This window comes from Papilio xuthus, unplaced genomic scaffold (genome assembly GCF_000836235.2).
Source record: "Papilio xuthus unplaced genomic scaffold, Pxut_1.1 DF828177.1, whole genome shotgun sequence".
Taxonomy (NCBI): Eukaryota; Metazoa; Arthropoda; class Insecta; order Lepidoptera; family Papilionidae; genus Papilio; species Papilio xuthus.
In genome coordinates this window covers 2,448,321-2,475,618 of record NW_013530472.1, presented here as the reverse complement: position 1 = coordinate 2,475,618, position 27,298 = coordinate 2,448,321, and the positions used below count along the sequence as shown (strand labels likewise).

Below are 27,298 nucleotides of genomic sequence, written 5' to 3'. Positions count from 1 at the left end.
TAGAAACCAACAGACAGACAATTACAGTACAATACACAAATTACATGGCAGATAAGTAGTGATATGGAAACACGTAATTAAAATCAATACTTCTCAGGGAATCGAACTTTATGTTTGAGTATTTCTAAATAATAGTAGACTATTAAAATGTAGATCAACAAACTTTTAGAGCTGTACAAAATATTAATTTATTTAAGGAATTAATATGAGAAACACTTAACACATTCAGTGCCGCCGACACGCCTTACAAGTACACTTTAATATAATAAAATCGCAGTGGCACTGACAGTGTTCCGTGTTTCCCAAAGACAAATGCGCAAAGCTTAGTGCACAGTAAAATGAGCTCCTCTCGTTGTTTTCACTCTAATATAAGACCAAAAGTGAATCACTTTCACCGATTTAACATAGTTTTGTAATCTGATCATGAACATTTTTCATAACCAGTGTCGCATTTAAATTAAGCGATATAACATGTGAATGGTGAATTAACATATTTCTTTGGTAATTATTATAATTATAGAAATCATAGATTTCGTTTTAAAGAACCGGACAGATAATACGAGTGTTTACAGTTAACATATGGTACATATATCGTAATATCTACAAGCGATACACATACAAATATATGTGTCATCTTAGCTTTTTTTTTACAGGAATAAAAGGGATAACTATATGTTTTCGGCTCTGTGAGGTTACGTGCACTCGAATTAATTTAACTGTAAATCTGATGAGCTTTCGAAATTTTTTACAACTTTTTATAACCCTAAATAAAATTTATTTTACATATATGTATTATGCAAATCATATGAAATCTATAAAATTAATTACCATGTATTTATTAGTCGTAATTGTGTCATTTTTTTAATGAATACGTCACCTGTTATTGATTGATAAAATAAATTTATAATAGACTGATACATCAAACTTTTCTTTCCTAAGTGCCAATTACTACAAAACTGCCTAACAGTCATTATGCAGTTAAGCGTCGTCCATTAGAGGTGATAATTGAGGCGTTTAAATTCTTCAACACTTCGTGTTATAATATTGCGTAATTATATTTCAAAGTATACCTTTTTGTACTAGATGTAATGTTCATTTATTATATGTTCGAAAACTTGTATACATAAAAAAACGGAATATGTAAAATGAAATAAAAAATAGATTTCTTTTATTATCATCTCCTTGCCTTTTTTCTTCATACTTCTTTCTTATTTCTGTCTGCATTAATTTTCATTACTTCCTTTTTAACAGCTTTTGTGTATACGTCTTTTATTTATATGCTAGCCGCTTTGCAATTAGCACGGTTAAGTTGTTTCGTTTTGTTCATACTAAGAAAATAAATGAAAAGTCTGAGAAAAATGTTTTATTGTTTTTATCTGGTCAGTTTATAGCTGATTTAGTTTTATTTTTCTTAAAAAAAATGATTTGTATTGGTTATAAATATTAAAATAGGTTGTATAGACGAAAATCTTATAATTACTTACTCTTATATTTACTTATTATTTTTTTTATGTATCGGTGCAACAGCCTAATTAAATTCGCCATTACCTCGTAACAAGCGACTGCTGCAAGTATTTAAAAATAAAAGCGATAATTTTAATTAAAAAGAAAATAAATCTCGCTTTGAAATTAATACGTATAAAGTTAATTTTAATTTGCGTTTGCAGTATTTTATTGCAACTTCTAAATATTTGAATTTATTATTATTAAAATGGTTTCTTTTAATTTCAATGAAAAACATATTCTTAATAATTGAATTATATATCTTGCGTTAATTGACATTGAGTTAAAAATTCAATTTATGAAAGTGTTATATCCATACCAGTCATAGGTCAAGGCAAATTAACTTGTGGTTTATATATTGCTATTTTTAAGATGCTACTGTATTGTATATGTAGGACGAATGTTGTGTAAACATTTTACACACTTTTATTAAATTAAATATTACAAATATAATAAAGGCGAATGTTTAGATATTTTTTGTTTGAAGGTATCTACAGAACGACTGAATGGATCTCGATGAAATTTGACATACATAGCCTGGAAGAACACATAGGCTACTAATTATGTTTTTTTAATACTCCGAGGAGGGAGTCACGGGAGTGAGGGAGTCAGTTATAACAATGGTATTACTTTTAGGTTAGTTAAATTATGTAATACAATATCTAAAATTTAAAGTTTTAGCTTTCGTGTTATTTGTAGAAATTAGAAAACTGAAATTTTAAACATGTATAGCGAAAGAGAGAAAATTGTACAGAAGTGCGAAATTAAAAATTAAATTTTTAATTGATTATTTTTGTACAAATATGCCCTTGCTAATTAAGAATGATGTCTTTTGATTATTGAATTTCTTTCACCTACATACATGCAAGGCCACCTTTCTAAATGTGTCGGAATTCTGAATAATATTTTGCTGTTAATTCCAAACAAAGAACTGCTTGGACAAAAGCGTTTTTGGAATTTATCCATAAATTACAGCGTCTTATTAACATAATAATAGGCGATATATTTGAATATTACGCTTTGTTCTAATTGCGTAACGCCACCAAAATCTTAGCAAAGTAACGCAATTTGTTGCTTTATTAAGTCAATTTACGCAACAACATTGAGTCTCTTCTAATGGTTCTTACTTTAAAGGGTACTTTATATTTTACATATTTTTCAGACTGCGACGCTATAGTTCTAGTTAGGGTTACCAAAACTTTATTTTTTTCACGAAGACCAATGACTTAAAAAGTGTTAGGGCTGTACATCAACCATGGAAAGATATAAAGCTTTTCTTTTTATTTTTTACGGTAAAGAACTAATTTTTGTGCAGAATAAACCATTTAGTACTAATTTAACAAGATATTGTCTTATTGTTTATAAATTAGATCATGTTTACTTATTTTATTAACAGAACTAGTTGTCGCACAGGTATCCGTCCGCGTGGAATTTAAAAAACTTAGTAGATTGTGTGTTTTTTCAGACTACGTTATACATCTGTGTCTTTCATCGAGATCCGCCCTTCTGCAGATACTTTCTAACAAACATCATCCATCTACCCATCCATCTAAACATTCGTATTTAAAATATGAGTAAGATAGTAAGAAGTGAGATAAACATTTAAAATGTTTCAGTTCATTAATGTTTTTCAAAACGTTGATTTCTTTATCTTTTCATTATTCACATCAAAAAACACTGTCTTGAAATTTGAATTTAAAATGAACATAATCTTAGATTAAGTCAAGCGAAAACACTTTTGAGGCGTGCAAGGTCGTAGACAGATAGTATCGTAAATTCATTGTCCACACCCCTGAACACTCAAGGTCAATGAATAACGTTCGAGTCGAAGCATTGAATGGAAACTGCTGTACGAAAATCAGGTCTCACGACCATTTTTATGTTGTTTTTTCGGAATGTAGAGGCTTGAATGTTTCAAATTGGTTATCATCGAATACAATAATAGCTTAAGATTAATTCAAAGATTATTTTGTATAGCATTGTACAAACGTATTATCATTTTATAACGCTATAAAACTAAGATGAAGATTTTATTTTTAAACTTTTTAATTTGTGACTCGCGTTATAAAGTTATATAACTTTGTAAGATTTTCTTGAACCATTGAGACTAATTAATATTAATTAGTTTATTATGGCTGTTCTTGTTTTAAATTTATACTGCTGGTAACATGTTACATTATTTAACTGGAGAATTTTATGATATGTAAATAAGAACTGACCACCGTAATTAAAAGGAGTTGATAAATATTTTTAAATCATATTAACACCAAAATAATTAATAAAATCAAATCATTCATTTCGATTTCGAAGCGCCAATAGCCTAATGGTAAAGAGGATTTCCGATCACGTGGTCGAGGGTTCGAAACCATTCGACTATTGTCGTAAACCATATCCTAACACAAGCCTACAGCTTAGTTGGAATAGTACAAGAAATATTATTATAGTAAATTCACAAAAAAATCTACTAATATTTATAAAAAAAATCAAAGGCAATAAACATTTAGTTTATTCTAGTTTTTCGGTATTTTTAAACTATTCTGTTAGTTAACTTTACCATCCCTTCTTTATTATGTGAAAATATTTATACGTTTTAAATTATTGACTCATTTAACGATTGTTTGAATATGTAGTATTCTACATTCATCATATTTTGCAATCGTTTAATACGAAATATAATACAAATGTGGTGTCCGTGTCTATTTCTTGCTAGACTTGTGTTGCATTATACATAGATGTATGTAGTTGCCGCTCTGTTTAGCGCAACATTACTAAGATGTTCTACATTTACTTTTTACTCACATATTAATATTATTAACTCGAAAGTTTGGATGTTTGGATTCATGTTTGTTATTACGTATATCCAGAAAGGCTCAACGGATCCAGATAACCTTTAGCATAGATGTAGTCTAAAAGCAGGCTTAGTTTATTAATTAAGTTTTTTTTTTGTCCAACTTCGCGGGGACAGAGTCGCGGGCGACAGCTAGCATTGAAATATTTCAACAAAAAGCGACGCAAGATCAAATAGCACCGTCAATACAAAACCTCGTAACATCGCATTGGCGTAATCGTAATAAAATTGAGATTTTAAATATAACATAAATTAATGTTATTATCACTCACTTAAGCTATAAAATGTTACAAAATAAATAACGATTTGACTCTTTTTTTGTAGTTGGTTAATTATCTAATATTTTACATTAATACATATGATAAAGCTACAATATTTCGCTAACTTACTCCATTATAAAAATTACGTATTTAATTTAATATTGTTAATAAACTTGTTTCCGATAAACTTGTTTATCGGAAACTTAATTATCGGAAAAATTTAACATATTATTAAAATATTATTAAAATTTCTGTTATGAATTATTTGTGTTACGGCAGGTTCGTATTGTTGATATTTGTAAAAACATATTGATATCCCTGTTATTCTCTTCGACAAATCAGAACATTATGTATAGTGAATTTTCATGGCATTGAAATGCTAAAGCTGTAAAAAATTACAAATAACTAAAGCATTAATCTATGATAATTGCGTGTGCTCAGCAAAGAGATATAAAGCTATATCTGAGTGATCGTAAAATTTGTTGCTTTTAAAGAGATGACGTAAGTGAAAGGTGAGCCATCATAACGAAGTAATGCATGCGGTCGCTGCAACGTTCCTCCACGTTTTAAGGTCTGATTCACAGTGAAAGTGCGCCTTCAACAGCGTATGTGACAGTCAAGACCTAAGGTATTGTAGTGCGCTTATAAAATCCTGCCACAGGACCTTTGATTAAGGAGAAAGTTAACATAAAACATTATTACGCTTTTAGTCCTTCTGTCTATGGATGTCCACTGACTGATTTTCACTAAAGAAATAGACAATAACATGTTTTAATGCAAGTATCACAGCAGTTGAGTTCTACCATTAATCGTATTGTAAGATCTGTTCATTACTGATTAAAACATTGCTAATACATTTTCATTAATTTTACTCTGACTACGTTCGTTTAACACACAAAAACATGTTTTGATTCGTAGTTTGTTGCATGGCAACCGTCAACACAATATTTGTAGGCCATGTAATACTGCATGCAATATTATTTTAAAGTGTGTAATAAGTTTATTTTGAAAGCAAGTTCACAAAGCTTTCGCTAACCACTTTTCCTTGTTTGTCCTTAAATTTCAAACGTGACACTATTAAATTGCTACCAGCGACTTTAGCGAGCGAAATTAACAAAAGTTAATTTAACTCTTATCTTTTATCGATTTAGTTCAATAAACGGATTCTATCTTTTAAAACAATTGACTATTTATTATATGCATTATACATGCAACAACAGTTCGCGGACAATTTTTTTTGTAGAAAGTCCTTTATATGTTTAATTTTACGGAACGTCAAAACCAATTGCTCGAGTTATGCGTACGTGAGAGGCAATGATAGCTGTTTATCGGATAAAATTGTGCAAATATAACATTATGTAACACTTATGACTTTAATCCTGCGCTTCCATAGCGGAAAAATGTATACAAAAACATATTCATATCTCTATTTTCTTAAAAAGAATGAGCGAGATAAAAATATGCAAACTGTGATAGTTTGTTTTAGTATATTTCATATTAATAAGTACATTTGAGTAGGTAATTTCATCAATGTGTCGAAAAAGATCAACATTTGAAGAGAAAATATTTTTTTTAAATGATTCTTATTAAATTTAAACATTATTTTGACTTCCTAAGATAAGCAGCTAGTTGAACTTGATATGCCAGGATGTGTCATACTAGATCTTGCATTTATTCTAATCTTAACATTCAAAAGATGTAGGTATTCAGTTATACGAATATTGGTACAGATTAGAGATTCAAGTCTCTTTCACATAATTAAATGGGAAACGTCTCAGTCTGTGTTCCGGCACAGCCGTGTCGATGCTTCTGCCTTTGAATTAAATTGTATCTGAAGTGAGAAGACGATTCAATCAATATAAATAAAGTACCGCGAGAATCGAAATTTGTTTTCACTTTATTCATTAGGAACAACATACTGTTTTTTGAAAAATATCTAAATTGTGATTGTAAAAGTATACAATAATAAAAATTCTACTGACAAAAAATCCCCACAATTTCTGCTCTCGTTAAAAAGACCCTGGAGTTAAAAATTAATCATGTTTTTGCATATCCATGTCCTTTTCATTATAACCTTTACTAGCGTAAAGGGCTTTACGTATTTAAAATAATGAGTTATTATAACCATTTGTATTCTTCACAGGATTATAAGGGTACTATGGGTATGTCTGGATTGGATTGTTTTATTAGTTTTCTCGACACCACACACAGAACATTTTGTGTTATTTAAAAAAAATGGTAGTTTTAGGAGTCCCGGTTGCTCAGTGGTTAAATCACTTGACTTGTAATCTACGAACCCCGCCATGTACCAATGTGTTTTTCGATTTCCGATTTACATATGTACATTTATCCGTTCTTACGGTGAAGGAAAACATTGTGATGCAACCTGCCCATATCTGGGAAGAAATTCAAAGATATGTGTGAAGTCAACCAGCGCGCACTGGGCCAGCGTGGTTTACTATGGCCTAGTCACCCCTAACTTAGGGTAGGCTCCGAGCCCCTCGGTGAAGACGTATAGTTAGCTGATGATGAATGAATTAGTTGTTTATCTCTACTTTAGTCTAGGTGATGTAGAAGAATGAAGTTAGTAAACAAAATGATTAATATTCAAGACGCTCCAACAATATTAATTGCACGCTGAATAGATTACACAAGCTGCCAACTTGTTTGTTTTCATTTAATTACGGATAAAACTTAATATGAAATTGTCAGCTCAAGTATAATTATATAAAAATATATTACAGATAAAATTACGTAAAAATATGAGCAAAGTTATTAAATAAAAGCTTGTAAAAAAATTGTACAACAAAAATATTTACAAATACGGTTTTACTTTACATTACAGGTCTACTATTTTTTATTTTATTGCTGTGAAAATCATTTTTCCTCTGTATAAAGAGAAAATCAGTATTCTTTAATGCAATACACTGCTATTACGAGAGACGTCAATGAGTTGGCACACATATGCAGGAGAACGTTTCAAGCCACCTTGGACCATTAATCACATACCGTGAATCAACCTTCAGTCTGTTAATAACTTTAATAACCGTGTTCTATGTAGAGAAGAAAAACGTTAACAATATAAAATCTAAATAATCTTATAACGAATATCTACTTTCAAGTTTTTAGGCAAATTCATGCACAGCGACAGAATCGTGGCTTTCGACTATTATTGTAACACTAGCTGTCCCCCGTGACTGCGTCCGCGCGTAATTATAAAAAAACTTAAGAAGTAGCCTATGTGTTCTTTCAGACTTCGTTCTACAACTAACCCAAATTTTAGCGATATCCGTTTCCTTAATTAGTAATCAGATGACAAAGACAATAAGATATCTGTTTAAATTTTATTGAGACTTTTCTCTAATGTACTTTAAAATCTTCAAGAAATTTACATCATTAAAGTCAGTTAATAAAACTATAAACGTTAGGAATAAAATCTGAATTCTAATTGGTAATGCGAAAGTAATTTTTTAACACAGAGTTTACGCTGACTTTGGCATAAGTCTAATACGATGCTCTGTGCAATACGAACACTGAATCATTTCATAACTGGACAAATGGTCAGTTTACTGTAAACCATTTATCACCTACAGGACCAAGACTAATCTGCGCTATTGTTATCATTGTTAATACGGCAATTTATCAACCTCACTCCCAATTATTTAAATTGAAGTCATTTATCGTAAATAATCTTAACCTGATTTTTGCTTTGCCTATTATAAATATTTAGTATGAAGAAAAAGTTAAGTTAAAAAATTTCCATGTATAAAAGTGTTATAAACACATGAAAATTTAACGCAGCAGACATCTTACTAATCTTACTTCTAGTAATGTTATAAATGCGAATGTTTCGATGGATGGATGTTAGTTTTAAGGTATCTACAAAACGGCTGAATGGATCTCGATGAAATTTAGCATGCTTATAGAACATAGTCTGGAAAAACATATAGGCTACTAATTAGGTTTTTTTAAACCCCGCGGACGGAGTCACGGGTGACAGCTAGCTATAAATTACGTATTGTATTTTTACTCATTAAAATAAATATACAGAGTTGTAGAGTTAACAATTTTCTTCTTTATTTTTTTCCTTAATACTTTCTTTTTCTATAAAACTGCTGTATATGCGTTGCCAAGTGTGTCAGTTAAAGTCTTGGTTCAGTTCCAAATTGATATATTCCTTGAATTGTACAATGTTCGAAGGCTCCTGTATTGCATAATCATAACGAAACAATACAATGACGCGGACGTTTGGGGACGGAATAATTGTCGCTACGACTTGTGTGGGTGGACCCTCGCGTTAAATAAATTATTCAAGACCCTTCGATGTTGACTTTTGTAAGCTTTCCCCTCAATTCAGTCTGTGACAAGATGATGCCCATGGTCGATATTTATACACGAGATAGGGATGGTGTTGTACACTCGAGGAAAGTTCCCTTTGTTCTCACCAAGAGATTGTGCAAAGAGAGGAGTTTTGACACAGTTCGAATTCAATTCATCAAACATATTTAAAAACCTATTGTACATTGTTCAAGTGATAATTAATCAAGAAAAAAAAGAAAAGTTATTAATTGCTACTTGCAATTAATAAAAATGTACATGTATATGTTTTGATCCAATTTATTTGTTATAATATCGCGTAATTGGATTTAACCTAAATACAAATAAAAGCAGAAATTTTGAAGAGATTGCAAAAAGTTATATAAAATAATTAGTTTCGAGACCACTCCATTTATTTCATCCACCGCATTGCGTAAATACATTTGTATCTCTAAGAAAGGTGATAGCTGTTGTCTGTATTGCCTTATTTGACGTAACATTTGACTCACGTTACTATATGCGTGTAGTCGTAGTCGAAACCGTCAATAGGGTTAGTGCGGTCACTTCGGAAGAGAGCGAAAGTGGATTAACCACATGCCGGTTATTTTAGTGGCCACTGGATTGGCCAAATATACCGCTCACTCAGATCTAGTTATGGTTTTTGATGTAATCTATTGTCATTTGTTCGCCAAGATAGTTCCGTCTAGATGAGAAAAATTCTTACATAACAATTCGTCGGTTGTTTTATTGTGAAATATTTTTGGTAAAATTTTTCATCTTTTTAGGATACAGGATGTTACAAAGGAGTAGACACTAAATATCACGTAAATACGAATGTACCTAAGAAAATTAATACCGTAATGTTAATCGGACTTTAAATAAATAGCATTAATAAGAAGACTTTTACATTTATTTAAATTAGTTTTAATAAAATTAAGTTAACAATGTCTCCTTAAGGATTAGAACAACACGCTTTTTTGTTTTGTTGTTTTTATAATAGAGTTACAATAGAGTTACGAAACCTTGACTAAAATGTCGCTTGATCCCATGGGACGTCTGCCTAGGCTGTATCATCCTGTAGTGATTTTTTTTTCTTTTAACCTAAATCGATTGTGTTACGAAAAAGGTTTATGTCTTTAACAAGTGTAGTTTGTAACAAGTATTTATTTGTACGAAACTTAAAAGTTATCGTTTGTTAGCTGCAATGGACTCAATATCGGGTCGGTCGAGGTCGGGTTCAAGTCAAGTGTACTTATAGGGTGAAATCTTCATCGTAGAGTGTTAAACTATTATTCAAAATATTCACTTTGGATGCTTATAATAAAATCAGACAGCTAACAATCGATACGTCGATTTGCGATCGCCCACTTTATCAGTTTGGTAGTTTTTGAGTTTCTTAGGTACAGAAAATAAATTCTGATTATATCATTCATATAGAATACAAGACGGAGCAATTGTAAATGATACTAACAGAAAAGATGAATATCAAGTTCATTGTCAGCAATTGGATATTTCTGACAAACAATATGAAGGATATAATATCACATTCACATCATATCTTTATTGATTTATTAATAAAACATTTACGTTGAGTAGATCCAGCGCACGGCCACGTTCTACCATATTTCTTATCCCACCCTGACAGATGATTTATCCTCACTTTTGCCTTGTTTTTCTTGATATTTTTTTTCGTTTACGTAAGTATAACATTCATTTTGTATTTTATCCCGCTATGCTCACTAATCAAAATTACTGTTTTTCTTTAAAAGCATAATTTTTAAATTTATATTTTTACTAGCTGTTAAACACGACTCCTTCTGCGTGGAGTTAAAAAAAAACATAATTAGTTGCTTGTGTTCTTACAGGTTCTACATCTATATGCCAAATCGGCGAGATTCATGCAGCCATTCTTGAGACACCTTGTAAAAACATCCATCCAAACATTCGCATTAAAAATATGAGTAGATTAATTGTCTTTAATAATATTTGATTACAAAGCTAAGTAACAATTACTGATACTAGTACGAAATCATAATAATACACTTATTAAAAACGGGGATAGATATGGTAAGATCATTCCTATCTAAACGTAGTTTTTTAGTTATAAAATAATACAATGTTTTATGAACCAGTTATGAATTTAGTCGACTTCAATTAACAAGTCAAAATCTTGTACTAGGAACCATAGCTAATTAAATCAAGCAACGTAAGTCATAAAATTAATTACATGTGATAGTATCCCACAATAATTATTCTTATCTCGTATTCAATATTCGTATAACTAGTACGAGTGTTCATATCGTTTTACTAAATTGCTTTTACCATAATACAGACAACTTGCTATTGCGCCCACTTTGTCATAATGATTCTTTATAATGTTAGCCTTCGTATTATTAAATCAAGTGTTTTAGTACAATTTTGCACTCGAATTTACCTCGGTTATGTTTTTTTTTAGCTCCAGAATATGTTATACATCTTAAGGCGGTCACACTCGGATTACTTTAAGCAGTCTGTATACGTCGGTATTAAATCTTTTTATCAGGTAATTGGTGCTTTAAATTGTGTCTTGTTGTTACATGAACAAAGAGGTGGATTTCTAAGCGTTATTATCTAATCGAAAAACTAAACATGCAGCTCACGGCCGCGACGCGTTATTCTGGTGGGGCGACGTTGTCACTTGCATCGTTATGTTATCGAGATATAGTTTGAGAAACTTATCTGACCCGGTTTGCACAAGTGAAACTAAATTAAAACGACTTATTAGCCACTGCAGTCAATGTCAAAAAAGTGCCGCAAAGTCTTTGCCAGCCTATGCCGATTTTGTCTTGTTTGTAATTTTCTACACATAAATTTTTTTACATATTTTCTGACAGAACTCACCTCAATAGCGGCGCCTCTTTCCGGGCCACATAAGTTTGGGGTACTATATTATGTTAATTTTGTAAAAACTGTGTTAAAACATCGGTCTGTGGGCGAGACGAGAATAAGGACGACTAAGCGATCGCTATTGTGATATTGATGCCACCGGATGAGTTTACGTCCTTTATGCATTTACGACCAAAATCAATATTCGATCTTGAAATTTTTGTGTCATTTTGTGGTATTTTAGATTTTTAATGTATTTGCTTTAGAGTTAATTAATCGCAATAAAACATTAATGTTTAAAAGGCGACTAAAAAAAAAGAGTTTCATTGTTGCTTTTCGTTTGAGTTAAACAAAGTATGGCTTAATAAATCGCGTGAGGTAATATAAATATGTCGTGTAAATGAATATATACATTATTATTATTTTAACTTGATTTAAAACCTTAACATACTTTTGAGTTATACAATTTCTTATGTTATGGTAATAACTGGTTTGCAGATACGAGTACATTTTATACTTGACTGATTTTTATCAGGACCGACCCTTTTCGTTTTTTCTTTGATGTTTCGTTTTTGAACGAATGTCGTTTCATTTTTTTTGGCAATTTTTTTTCTGAGTAACCTCTTGTTAAAAATCAACAAACCAATATACTAAGCTCGAATAATAATATTAAATTTGTGGTTTCTCAATCATTCATTTCCTCGATTATAGATAAATGTATCAATTTGCAATTAAATAAATTATGTATTCTTTAAGCAATTATGACGTTCTTTAATCGTTCAAAATTAGATTAAAAAGAGCACAGGGTTACATCTCATCTTAAGCTCTTTTAAGAATGTTATTTAATATGTCGTAAGAAATAAAGTTGTAAAAAATATGTTGCAATATAGGGTGTTAATAAAAACACAGATTTTGGAAACGCATGATAACTTACGATTTCTCGCATGACATCATTCGACACGGAACGATCAATTAGCGAGCGGATTAAGGCCTGAATTATAGTGTAATTTCATATTTGTTGGTCAGTAGAGAATGTATTAGAAAGGTCGCTTCAAGGTACGTACGATTCTAGTTGCGCAATCGCAGGGTTGCCAGCTGAGGTCATCGGAATTATCGAAAACTTGCATTCTGCACTTGCAACACTTTACAATGATACAGTTTCACAGATCCGTAATGCTCAATAGCTGTGTCAAAACTAGGTCAAAATACGTTTTTAAATTTATTAAATTATGAATGCGGTATTGTATTATAAATGGTATTTTTGATTATATCTTTTTACACTTTTTTAGATATAAATGCATCAACAGACATTTTTAGAAAATATTTAATAAGATTAACTATGGTCATGTTGAATTGTTTTCGTTAAAAGTATAAATCTTACGTAATTAATATTTAACTTAAGTAATTACTCGATGCGACGAATTGTTATAAGAAATTGTTGCAGTTATTAGCATTTTTACTTAGTATTCAAGATGATTTGGACTCGATATAACTAAACTGGCGCAGTGGAATCGAAAAATGTTGCCCTGTTATAAGATTTGTATAATGGAAAGTAATTGGTATAATATTAACATCTGCTAGTTGTCGTCCGCAACTAGGTTCACGTAAAAAACTTAATTAGTAGCCTATGTGTGCCTCCAGATTATGTTTTACATCTATGCTAAATTTCTGCGAGATCCATGTAACCGTTTTGGAGATGTCTTCAAACAAACATCCATCCATCCATCTATCTATTCGCATTTATAATATTAGTAAGATTCATATAAAGGTTGAATTAGCTTTTTATCTGGCCGAATAGAAACGAATAAAGGCTGAAAAGCTTAAATTTTTTGATTGTGATTTATAGCTGTTAGTTTTTACAGCAATAGTTCAGGATTGAGAGTCAATTTGAAAACTGTCAAGTATAAATATCGCGCAGGTAGCGAAAAGGATTTTCCATTTATTTGTAGACTTACTGCCGAACTCAGAGATGGTCAGATTTCTCGCTTAGTGCAAATTAAATGTGAGAAATCGTCACCTTTAAAATTCTTTATGATTATGCCCAAAATTTTAATTAAATTCACTATATCTCCAAATTTTAATAACCCTGTAAAACGTGAATTAAGCTTTTATATTAAATGTCCTTCGTAGTTTCATTACTAAAAGAGTTTCATTTCTTACTTAGTACCTGAAGCGTTTTCAAAAGTGATTTACGACTTTTGCTTAAACTAAAGATTTACATATCTAATCTAGTAATTAATTTCGTATCGTGTAAATTTACTTAATTAATTTCAAGTAGCAATGTATTGCTTCGACTTTAATTTACATTTCATAGCTCGAGGGAACAATCTGATCGGTCAACAAAATATTGACCTCCATATCAAGATGAGCCTCTAATGTTGTTACAAAATTGTATGAACAAATTACATTGATTGAGTTACTCCGGTCAAATACATCTCAAGGTACAGATTGTCGTAAGCTTACGTAGCTTAGCCTTTAATCTTCATTTAATCTCGAGTGTTTTGAAACCATTTGATTCAAGGTCATCTATGTATCAAACAAGGTTTTTTTTTAATAAAAAATGACAAAATACTATCGCATTTCGTTGATAATTAAAATAACTTTTTTCGTATTTATAAACTAAATAATTACGTCACTATTTGACATATGTTATAAAAGAATTACGAGAAGTTATATTTAGTTTTAACAAAAATCATATTTAGAATTTAACTTACAACTTTAATTTACGATTATGTGATAATAAATATAGTTATTCCTTTCTACGAAATTTTAGTTCTCTTTCTCTACCATAATCTAATATATTTTTGTACTACACACGTGTTGTAAATAAGAAACAACGTCTACGTCATAAAGAAAAGGTCTCCAACAGGGATCTGAGTTTATGACGCATGGATGTACATCGGTGTCCTCACCGCAGTGTCATAACTACGTTTCATGTTATTTTTACCTAACATATATTTAGTTATTAGGATTCGTATTTTTCCCAGGAATTCCAAAAAGAACAGACGGTCTTACAAGCTTATAATTTTTTTCGAAATTAATATAAGCATTCCATTAATTATATTAAAAAAAATTCAATTGTCAATCCCCAATAGACCTAATTTTGACCTAATCATGTTATTTCAACGTTTCCTCCGCTTGACCAATAGTAAAATGAAATAGAAACATCGAGTACCTATAGTAATATTTTATTCGAAAGGGAAATAAAAGTGTAAAATCATATAGAAACGAAAAACTTGAAAACGAATTTCAAATAAAATAGCTACATTTGGAACGATGCCACAACCGTGTTACTGTTGCAACCAGTTTAATTACATTAACAAATCTAAAGTCGTTCTACATTTATGGAAATACCGCTAATAATATTAATTTTGAATATACGCGATCAAAATTGATATTATTAGCGTATCCAAGCAAAGGAGTATCGATACTATTATCGAATTTAACCATCGCCTCATAGTATTCCAACGCTGTGGTCTTTGTCTCGACATTGGAATTGTACGGTAAATGTTCAACACAGATAAATAACTACACACCAGAGACAAAGTCTTTAGATGGCAGAATAACTGTCTCGGTGTTTTGCCAAAATCAGAAACACTGTTACGTATGAAGTGCTTGGCACTGCAAACGTAGCTAGCTTGGCAGTAGACTGTGACATATTTCTAGTTTGAAAGATAGCATATGCGATGAAAACCCGCTTATAAATCATAAAGGACAATTTATATATTATTATATTTTTAAAAATAAAACATCAGTGAAAATTGGTATTAATTTTTTATTACAAGGTGATTATACGACATTCTTGATTAGTATTACGCGGATATAGAAATTTAAGAAATTCAAATTTTGTAGAAAAAATATTAAAAATGGGAATTAAAAGTAAGAGGTTATCTTTGAAAGAACTCATTAAGATATTCGGATAAGAATACTTAGTATACAAGAGGCATCCTTTATTGAGTTATCAAGTGCGTGACTGTAAATTATAAGTAAGTTTTAAACCAATTAAATAATGAAATGAACCATCAACTTAGAATGCATTTTCTTTAATAATCCCATTGACAATAAGACTGAACTAAACTAATTCGAAGGCGTTGTAGTCATCGAGTTAACAAAGAAAGTTTCAAACATGGTTGGACGCAAGTAAAGCGTACAATCGAATTGTCTATCTTTGTTTGTTGTGTATCCCAGTTTGAACATCGCTCTGTTTACGAGCCCTAAGGGAGGCTAAACGTTATAACAAGTTTACCGACCATTATGTTAATAGACAACAGATCGATTCCTTGTACAGTTTAGGATAGACAACAATTGTTTACAATCGAGTTACTCTGTTAGGAAGAAAATCAGACCTGTATATCGGCGCAACACTAGTCTTTTTTATCGTAATAATCCTATTTATCGATTTGACATTTGACTTGGTTACAAAAGTGCGCATTTCGCACCAAATGAATCTGATATTGCCTAAAATTACTAAAACAAGAGTCAAATTGTAAACAACCTAACAACCAACAACCTACTTGTTAATAACAAATATTTTTGTTCCTGTCAACTCCACCAGGCGATTGCTACATGTTGTAAAGATTTTGCCAATAAAGATATAATAAACTACTTAAAAACGATAAACTGTTGTGTACACTATAATAAAAACGAATTCTGTAAAAAAGCTCCCATTTGTCTCCATAATTATGACCTTAGGGCGAGCATACACGGACCGCTTCAAAAGTTCAGAAGCTATGTTCATCGTATGCGCAGTTTTCTGTCGCCGCTATAAAATGCCGGTATGCCGTCTTTTTAATGCCGTCCGTGTACGACCCTTAGTTGTTTCATCACAAAGTAAACATTATTATAAAAAAACCCACTCAAAATGCATCAATAGCAATATAAAATTGCTTTTACGTATTTATTATGAACAGTTTGTTTTTACACTGTGGACAATTGCGCAAATATAACAAAAGAATCATTCAGCGTAGGTTTATACAGATTTTAAATTGTGATGCGATTTATTTTCGTATTTTATCTAGAATTAAAATCAATGGTCGTTGTTGCGAACGATATGGCGTACATAGTCGAAATATTTATGTTCGTATCCACAAAAGTTGTATTAGCACGTACAAACTATTGTTCCACGGTTAAGCACCATTTAATACTTGCTTATTTCATCGAATGTACGAGTTTTGAATAATACAATATACATTCGTATTTAAATAAATATTTAACCTCAAAATAAATCCAACATTTTTGATTCATTAATAAATGGATGAATCATTAATTAATAATACGAATAATTAAAAAAAAAATCTAGTATAATGTATACATTCTTTTAAATTACTGGTGGTTTTCTATTTTAATGATTGTAGAGAAATGGATATTAATATAAGAAATTTTATATAACGATGTAAATTTTAAAAATAATTTAATAATTATTCATATGTTGTAGGGATAATCATAGTTTATCGTGAGCTATACTTTGATGGTAATTAAAATTACCTTTTACTAATACTCGTATTTCTGTTACATCTTAGTGTGCTGGATGTGCTAAATTGTTACCCGGCGTCACAGACATCATCTAGTTACGGCTTTCTAATTATTCTACCCAATTAAACTCATGTATTCAGTTTAATTTGGCATTCCTTTACGCAATTAAACCCGAAGAGAAATGTAGGTGTACCGCACCTTGATTGTTGAGAAATATTTGCAATAAATTTTGAAAGTATTGTTTCCTTTTGTAACTTCGATGTAGAATTTATAACGTTTTTGTTTAAATTTAGATTTATTTATTGAGTAAATAGCAGAATAATATAATATTTTTTTTATTTTTTATAAAATAGCAGCTGTCATATCTTCCCGACTAAAGATATCAAAATAGTAGGAAATTAAATATTTTCTAGTATTTAGAGTACTTTTTGGTATGTTCATAATTTAATAATTTTCAGTCTCCAATTTTGACTAATCTTACCGATCAAAATATTATGATTATACCGTGTAACAATACTAATTATTAAATCTATTTACTCCCATTCATTATGTCGTGAAAGTTTAAAAAAATAATGTCAGATGCTTGATTGAGTTTCTTTTAATAAGTAATATAAAAATTATATAATAATGGTTTAAATCAACGTATGAAAATCGAACGAGAATAACAAGTTCCTGTTAAACCGGAATAAAATAAACCTCGCTCCAAATTATACTTTATTTTAGACACAATCGCAGACAGTGAAGACTATCTTAGTGAGATTCGCCTTTCTAAATTGCTAAAATTATTTTTATAGAAAGAAAATGGTACAACAAAATTATCGAACATCACTAATTCGATTGTAACTAACGCGGATAGTTTTTTTTAAACTGAGATATAATTCTTAGAAAAACAAAGACAATGTTTTGTCTGATTTATGTATCAACGAATATTATTAATGGTATGCTTATTATAGTATAATATAATATTAATTTTATTTTTTATTTATTTTTACTTTTTTTTAAAAGTAAATTAAAAAAAGGTTCACAAAGTTTGCTTTTTATTCTGTTAACTTGTTTACCCTTGAGTGTGCATATTTAAACAATTTTAATATTTAATTTATTTTGAATGAAACATTCTAAGCCGTGTCACACTCAGTCTCGGTGACGAAATTTACAGCGTTAATCCTTTATTCACGAGTTAAAGTTGACTTGAAATTTTTGTAAAATAAAAGTTTGTGAATTATAAATTCTGTGGAGAAAAGATCAACCGCGATAGTGATGTTCCGATGAATATTATCTTATATATAAAATTCTCGTGTCACAATTTTCGTTCCCATACTCCTCCGAAACGGCTTGACCGATTCTCATGAAATTTTTTGAGCATATTGAGTAGGTCTGAGAATCGGCCAACATCTATTTTTAATCCCGCGCGGACGGAGTCGCGGGCGACAGCTAGTATTTTATAAAAATGTGGTACTTTTAAATCTGTTAATATTTAATACTATAATGTTAACTGTGATGGAGCAATCTGAATAAAATCAATTTGTTTCTATAACACTTTCTGTTATACCTTATTTGATTCGTGATAGGTTATCCTCACGTAATAATTGATAGAATAGCAGTACTGTATTTTCATCAACAATATCTCATTTACAAGATACTAGATGTCGTGACTCAATCCGCGTAAAATTAAAAAATGTTAATAGCCTATGTCTTCTTCCAGACTGTGTTCTAAATCATTACTAGATTTCTGCGAGATTTATGAAGTCGTTTTTGAGATACTTTCAAACAAACATCCATCCATTCAAACATTCGCGTTTATAATATTAGTAAGAAGTAAGTTTAAATTCAAATAATAATAGCAATAAGACGTTAACAAGACTAGAAATAAACAGAATTATTAATCAGTGTGTGTTAAATTGCTATAACCTTTGACTTATTGTAAGGAAATCAATGTCGTTACTATCTTGACCTTAGTGTGCGAGGTGTGACTATCAATCATTTGGCCATGGTGAAAAGAAGTCACTGACGCGACGTCTTGACTCTAGGGCTGTGAAATTTTAGTAAACCCCAATCCTAATATTGACGATGAAAAGAGTAATTACTTGTCATCCCTTGAATCCTTGACTGACGACATAAATAAGTTAACACTTAACCTTTACGCGAACTACGAAAAAAACGAGATTTATGTTATACCATTCAATATGACCCGAAACCTTCTAAAACTATCTGATTGCACCTTGCTAACTGGAAACTTTGAGTTTAATCTAAAGAGGTGACAGCCCTACTTGACCTCCGTTATTCATTCATTTGAGCGAATACGGCAGTATTAGAAAAGATCGAAGAAGTTTGCACGAATATTTTTTTAAACTAATTTAACACTTTTTGTTACATATATTGTAATTACATTAGTAATTTAAATAAAACGCAGCTCTTCAAGGCATAAATGCAAAAAAAAAATATGAATAGTTTCCTATGTCAGTGTCCTGGCTCTAAACTACCTCCACACCAATTTTCAACCATATCGGTAAAGCCGTTCTTGAGTTATAAACAGTGTAACTAACACGACTTTCTTTTATATATATAGATTTTAGCAAATCATACTTCTATTTTAGTAACTTTATGAGAATATTTTGTTCTGTTCCTTTTTATTATAGATCAGGTCCAAGATGCCATTATTAAAAGTACAAAACATCGCGCCGCCGGTGAAAAATCTCGATTGTCTTTGTTTGGCATCTGAAGCCATTACACTAAAATTTGATCGGATAAAATTGTTGCCAACATGAAAGAACGAATCAATGTACCCAGTAAATTGTGCATGCCGCACGTGCAAATTTGCCCTGACAAATTGCAAAGAGTCGGCAAATTACATATGGAACGAATTTATTCACAAAATGACAATTCATTGGTAAGTTACACTGTCATCAGTGCCCGCCAGTCTTATTGGCTGCCTAGAAAATGACAGCCGATGACTTCAACGATACAAAATTCACTTTGTGAATGAATTTAATATTTCCGCATACAATTTTCTATTTAGCGGGCAAATTACTAACGAGCGGCGCAATTTCTTGGTGTTATAGCTACCTCGAGGTACCCGAGTGGCTCTTTGAAAATTGTTCGCCAAAGAAAAATATGTATAAAGAATAAATGTCGGCAATTTTGTTAAGTGATATTTAATTTTGAAATTGTTTCATCGCTCCTGTCTGTGGAATTTTTGTAAAGCGTAAGGGCTGGCTTTCGTGAGAATTCTATTGTAACATTATAACAATTTAAAAATATTTTGGTGGTAAATATTTGTGTTTAAGTTTCAAGTAAATTCAACATTTTAAATTATTATCACGATTTTTTATTATTATTATCAAATTATTCAATAACAAATGCAAATAAGCATAAAACGTACGAGGCACTCTTTTTTTCTGAAACACATTGGTCTGATAAATCCAATTGGTCTAGAGAATGCACGATCTAATCTTGTTGGCTATCTAAATGACAGTGAGAGGATTCGGAGATGGAGCTGTCCATGCACGTTTGCTCACAGATGCGACGCAACAGCGAAAGGTTTTAGACTATGCATGTCTGACATAATCCGCATTCGCACCACGAAGGACGATACTTTTATTACTGCAATATAAAGCTGATTATTAATCTTTAAAACGATCTAAATACTCATAAACTAGATAAAAGCGAATTTATTTAAACACTTTTGTATTGATGATTAATATTTAAGCTAGGAATTATTTAGTATTTAATATTTAACTGCCGTACTCAGATTAATTAATTAATTATGAAGAGATACTCTTAGAATAGATTTATCACACTAATGTACACTAAAAGAGCTTAGGTCTGTGACAGTTGTAGTAGCAATGGGGAGAAAACTGCCTTTTGCTTACTATAGAAGTCAGCGTAATCAAATCTCATCTACAAAGTACATTTTTTTTAATTGCTAGAATGACGTAAAATATTTTGACAGATTACAGATAACAGCTCACTCTTGGTGCTAGCTCCACCACCACCACCTACTTAGAGTTTTCAGTTTTTCTTCCCATTGGAAACATAATTACTTGAAGGATTGAGATTTCTAAAAAAAGTGATTATAGCTTTTTTTAAATCTACGTCTTAATGTATGTTTAATGTTGGCGAAATCGTGACTAAAATATTACTTTGGTGACCCTCTAAGCTGATGCTAATAAAAGTATGCATTAGCTAACCTAACTTTGAGGTGAACTGAAAGCGGATTCGTGTTACGCTGAAGTAGCAACGTATTATTCATGTTAACTTTATTTGCAGTGATTTTTGTTTGGAATAAGGGAAAATATATAAATAACTAAGAATTTCTGAAGAGTTTCGTTGTTATAAATCACCTCTCTTTATTATTTTACTCAACATAAAGTGTCTTTTCTTAGCAATGATAACTGTAACATTAAAAAAATTATAGTATTTGTAAACGTAGAAGAAATGTTTTGCAATCTTAGATGCATACTTTACATTCTGGGTTAAATCTATCCGATGTCAAAAGACCGAGTGTACAAAACTTTAAGGTGACATCTGGTTACAACTGTAGTCATCAATTTTTTTACTTTTACGTATCTTCTCACTGATCTCTATCATTGGATAGGTTGATTTTATTTTCAGTCCTTTCGATTGAAATGCGCCCGTTAATGTTACGTGACATTTCATTCTATCTAAATTATGACTTCGAATCCCAACTACCGCTCAGCGCCAAAATGTCGAGAATCAAATAGGCACAAAATACTACGTCTTATAGCCAGTCCATTTATAGAGGTCAGTGTATTTTCTAGAAAACGTATACATAACTATATTTGCGTCACTGATATGTTTATATTATTTTCATTATGCAATTACCCTAATACTATGATTTCTTTAAATCGACGAGGCATAATCACTTAATACCCAAAGAAAAAAATTAACGAAAATTCTTGCATAATTTTAATAAATTCTATACATGTGACTACAGTTATTTATTCACGATTGTGTAATTTAAATAAAATAGCTAAACTATACGTATTATTTGAAATAAGCGTGGATAATAAAGTCAACGTGCTCCTAATACTTATACAGGAAATTGGACATTAATTCTAAACGTAACCGGGGACTTACGAGTTTATAGTACAGGAGTTCGTGTAAGGACGATACTAATTATATATATTTTAGTAACCTAAAGCCTTATTATTTTTTCAAATTCATCTATTTAATGCCCTCACTCAACGAAGTATAATTTCCAATGTTAAATTTTGTCACAACGCCTCTGTTTTAAGTTGCTATATACCCATTTTATCTAAAGCGTACTAAAAACGTGACTATCTCTATCACAGGTTATAACAAATATGTAATATATTTGATGTTTTACGTGAGATAAACATATTGTAGATGATATTAACACGCATTCATTCCATTGTTTCGCACAATCAACTGTCGATAAATTACAAACTTTATGACTGAAGTCAATTATTGCTTAGGAGTTGCATTAGGTTTTGTCATTTCAAGAAACTTTACCTGAAACACGTAATAAAGACGCTTTATATTTTAGCACGTAATTACGAAAACCTTTTAAAGCATTCAATTTATTAACAACTATAAAAAAAATCAAAATCGATTTAAATTTAGTCAATTAATTGATATCGTTGAAAAGACGTTAGAAAATATAAAATGCATTCATCCTTTTGTTTAGAGTAGGAAGACGTAAAAAAAACTGTGTTTCAACAGAGCCGCAAACCGTGTGCCGGCTGCGGACGAAAATGAACTGAAAGATAATCGTAGTGTGTGAAGGCGAGGTGCAAAGGCGAGCGACTGCAGCTAAGGCGGCGTATCGAATGTGCTCCGAGCCCGCCACGGACCTCGTCGAAAAGAAAGGACCGTATATTTGTTAAATAATGACGATAGTTGCACGTTACCGAGTGAAATGTTCGTAGGGATGGAGTGTTCTGACGAGATGAGCACTTTGGTATTTAAGAGCGGGTCCGCATGGCGAATGTCATCAGTTACCACAAGCTCCCACTGACAGTAACATCTCCAAAAAGCGAAGTTGTTCAAGTCGGTGCGACAGCATTTACTACAAGTAGGGTCCACACCTACATAAAGGAAGCACAACCCAAGCACAATATGCGCGCTTTTGTGGTGAGTTTAGCTTGCGTTTGATTTTTAAAAAACAAATTTAACCCATTTTTTCTATCTGGCACAAGCGATTTATTCTGCACTTGATATAAGTAAACTTTTCCAGGAATCACGGTGTAAAGTGAAGTGTTCAGTGATTTCTCAACGGACTGTCACATGCTGTGCCAAATAGTGCGGGAAAATATTTCCTTTCGGTGATTTGTGATAAAAGTGTTCCTCGTTTCCTCTTTTATATCACTGAAATGAGTTCATTCTTTACGTTTCCTAATAATAGAAATTTCTTTTCAAATTTAAAGGTTTTTTATGAGTTAGTGAAATAAACCGATTGTTTTTACGACAGTAATATTAAAAATATGTTTAACTTTTTATATTACAATTAGTCTCAATAATTAATCGATCAATTTATAATTTAAAACAAAAGTAAATGAAATAAAAATCTAATTTGAAATATTTTATTTATTAAAATACAATTTGTTTATCTTTGGAAGGGAACAGGAACTAGTTCATTATTCAGTTCGGGTACAATCTTCATTTTACTGAAACCATTTCATTACGATATAACTTCGAAATGTCAATGAAAGTAGCCTCCTTATCAGTATTCAGTGTAACAACATTCTACTGTGTTAATTCACAACTTGCGTAATACAGACCATTTCAAATTGGTTACTACCGCGTACGGGTTATCTAGAGTTACGTCACCAATATCTTTCCTAATCTCTTTGTTGAATGAATCTGCTAATATTGGTAATGTTTTTCCTGTATTCGATGTCATAAATTTTTATCGGATGGAAAACAATGTTTAATTAATAGGAAAGCTAAGCGAATTATTACTTGAGTTAATTAGCTGTGCATTAACATAAATTGGTATAACGTTTTAATCAAAATTATCCTTTAAAATGTGATCTTTTATTTTGATTGTTGATCATCATGTAAAATTAAGAAATTATTAGGAAATTAAAAAAATATATTCTTGTTTCAGGTACTCGCCTGTGTGGCGCTCGCCTACGGCCGCCCTGAACCTCCAGTTGGCTACAGCTACTCCGCACCGTCGAGATATTCTACTCCATCTGGCAGCTATGGAGCCCCATCTCTGGGAGGAATCAGGGGCATCTCAGCTGGAGGACACTCCGGTGCCCTTTCGGGTGGAATCTCCCTTGGCTCAGCTGGACTCTCCCTTGGTGGATACTCTGGCGGACTATCATCCAGTTTCTCTTCTGGTGGCATTTCCCTTGGCGGAGGCAGCATTGGTGGAGGTCTCTCATTGAGCGGCGACTCTGGATTCAATGGCGGATATGCCGGTGGCTACTCTGGTGCACCTCTGGTCCAAAAGCACATCTACGTTCACGTCCCACCCCCAGAACCCGTAGAACAGAGAATTCCTCGCATCCCAGCTGTTGCTCCTCCTCAGAAGCACTACAAGATCATCTTCATCAAGGCCCCGACTCCCCCCACCCCGGTAGCGCCCATCATCCCTGTCCAGCCTCAGAATGAAGAAAAGACTCTTGTCTACGTTTTGGTCAAGAAGCCCGAAGAACAGCCCGACATCATCATCCCCACTCCGGCCCCTACTCAACCCTCAAAACCAGAGGTTTACTTCATCAAATACCAAACCCAGAAGGAAGGTGGTGCTATCGGCGGAGGTGCTATTGGAGGAGGTGCTATCGGAGGTGGTGCTCTCGGAGGTGGTTCTCTCGGAGGTGGTTCTCTCGGAGGTGGTTCTATCGGTGGCGGTGATCTTAGCGCCATTTCTCTTGGTGGATCTGGAATCGGAGGAATCGGAGGTGGTGCTGGCATCGGCGGCGGATCCGGTCACGGCAATGACATCGGTGCTGACTTCGGTACAAGCGGTGTTGAAGACAGCGGCTCAGACGGTGGTCACGGTGGTGCTACCAGCACTCAGTACGGTCCCCCAGGACACGTTGCTGGACCTCTTCATTAAATACAAATTCCTCAAATATGCTTAAGTGGTAGAAAGAGGAGCAACGATATTTATTGCTACGCCACCACATCGCCTAATGGTTCATTATCGCCCTTCGGTCAACGCGAGGGTAACTCGCAGGCTTCCATTTCTACCAGCAACCGTCTGCGGTCGAATGCCCTGTAAATAGTCATCATCCGCATTCGCCTGCAGTCGCCATGGTGACGATATTCGACTCTTTCCTCCCATCACCACTCATTGCTACTTGTTATTAGTGCACAGTGTTAATGTTGTTCGAAATGAGTATTTTACTGCGACTGTTATGTTTATGTATTATAGATAGCTTTTTATTTTTTTATAATAAAAATACAAATGTGATGCAATTATGTTTTTCGGTATACCCCACACATGTTGTTTTGAACGGACAATTACAACACATCGGAAAGTAGATGTGAAAGGTTGCCTTGGCCGGCATGGCTGAGGGTGGTCGGTGATCCGTTCGAGACTCCTTTCTCCTTTGCGACCAGTATTATAAGGTTCTGTATAGAAACAAAATATGTAGAATCGTATCGTAACAGCGCGTCGTTACGCAAGAAGGTCGCGATACGGCGAGTGGCGCGGACGCTGCCCCGCGCTTTTATTAATCGCCTCTAATGGATCAAACGCATTACCATACTTTCTGCCAATAAAGTGGTTAGAGCAATTATGTATTACATAAAACTACATTCTTGTAAATTATACTGATACAACGCTCATTCTCATGAATGAATATCGTCTCACAAACCTGTTGATCACGACTTCATTACTATTCCATTTGTTGAAAAATTATCTTTGATTTTTAATTCATGTGAAAGCTGTTTGCTTTAAAACATTATCAACTTTCGTTTTTATTTGGTTCAGTTCCGCTTTGAATCGTTGCAATTTTGTTATTAGTAAAATAAATATAGTGACACTAATTTTAATTAAGTATAATGAAAATGTTGAGATAATTATATATAATAATATATACGTTAAAGAGGTTCAATATACTTTTAATATATTTTAAATCGGACAGCAAAATCGTCTGTTGCGATATTATTCCGAAAAGACATATTAATTTCTAAGACACTAAATCACATGGTATTTAATGCGAAATATTTCAAGTTTTCAACACCATTTTTTATAACAAATAGAAATTTTATAAGAGAGGACTGAACAGCGAGGACGCAGGTATGTAGTAAAGCTGGGCCAATGAGTAACGCATCAAAGCACTCAAGTAAACGTGTGCTGGAATATCTTTATGATAATATTTATATAGCCAAATAAGTACTTTAAACTTCTCTTTAATAATCATATTTTAACAAACTTGTACAACTTCTAGAGACTTCTGATAAGCAAGCATTAATATGTAGATGCCGCTACTAATTTCCATCATGAACATTTTTGCTTAATTATTTATCTAGTTTTGGAAGTCTTTTGATGGATTACGAAATTGTAAGTTTTATAGTTGGTTAATAAAAACTATGAATGATGAAAATCAATATTAATTCTGGTTTATAATCGTAGTTATTGTAAATCTATGCGAAAAAATGAAATGACTTTGCCATTTTAAAAAGGATTCGGGCACTGGATTATTCGGCATTGTCGTTCGCTGGCAAAGACCATTAAAGTATTGGCAACATGCCGAAATTTGTTGCGACAAATGCTTTGTACATTTTCACAATAAATCTACGTTTGTTTTCTTTTAACGCCTCCTACGTATGTGGCCGTAACTCGTTTTTTTCGCAAAATAACTTTCGGTGCTTTTCTAACTATAAACTGGATACTTACAATCCTGATATCAAAATTTAAATATTTTATCTATATAATAAGATTATGGATAAAATATAGCCCTAAGTTAGGAACGTTAGTATGTCATAAAGTTTCAAGAAAAAGGCTCTACTGAAAAATCACACTTTTTGGGATACGGCTATTTGCATAGGAGCCATAGCTTTGTTCCAAAATATTTTATGGAGTGGAGTCTGT

The 27,298-nt window shown here is 32.1% G+C and overlaps 2 protein-coding genes across 6 annotated transcripts in view; one reads left to right on the top strand and one right to left on the bottom strand.

Annotated features, from left to right (window-relative positions):
* LOC106113760 (frequenin-1) overlaps nt 1–27,298 on the bottom strand; it is a 116,968-nt gene that overhangs the window by 18,260 nt on the left and 71,410 nt on the right. The window lies entirely within an intron of this gene.
* On the top strand, nt 23,250–25,677 carry LOC106113757 (probable H/ACA ribonucleoprotein complex subunit 1). The gene is given in 2 exon segments (NM_001312733.1): nt 23,250–23,379; nt 24,356–25,677. Coding segments are annotated over 2 exon segments (975 nt in total). The 5' UTR covers nt 23,250–23,364; the 3' UTR covers nt 25,316–25,677.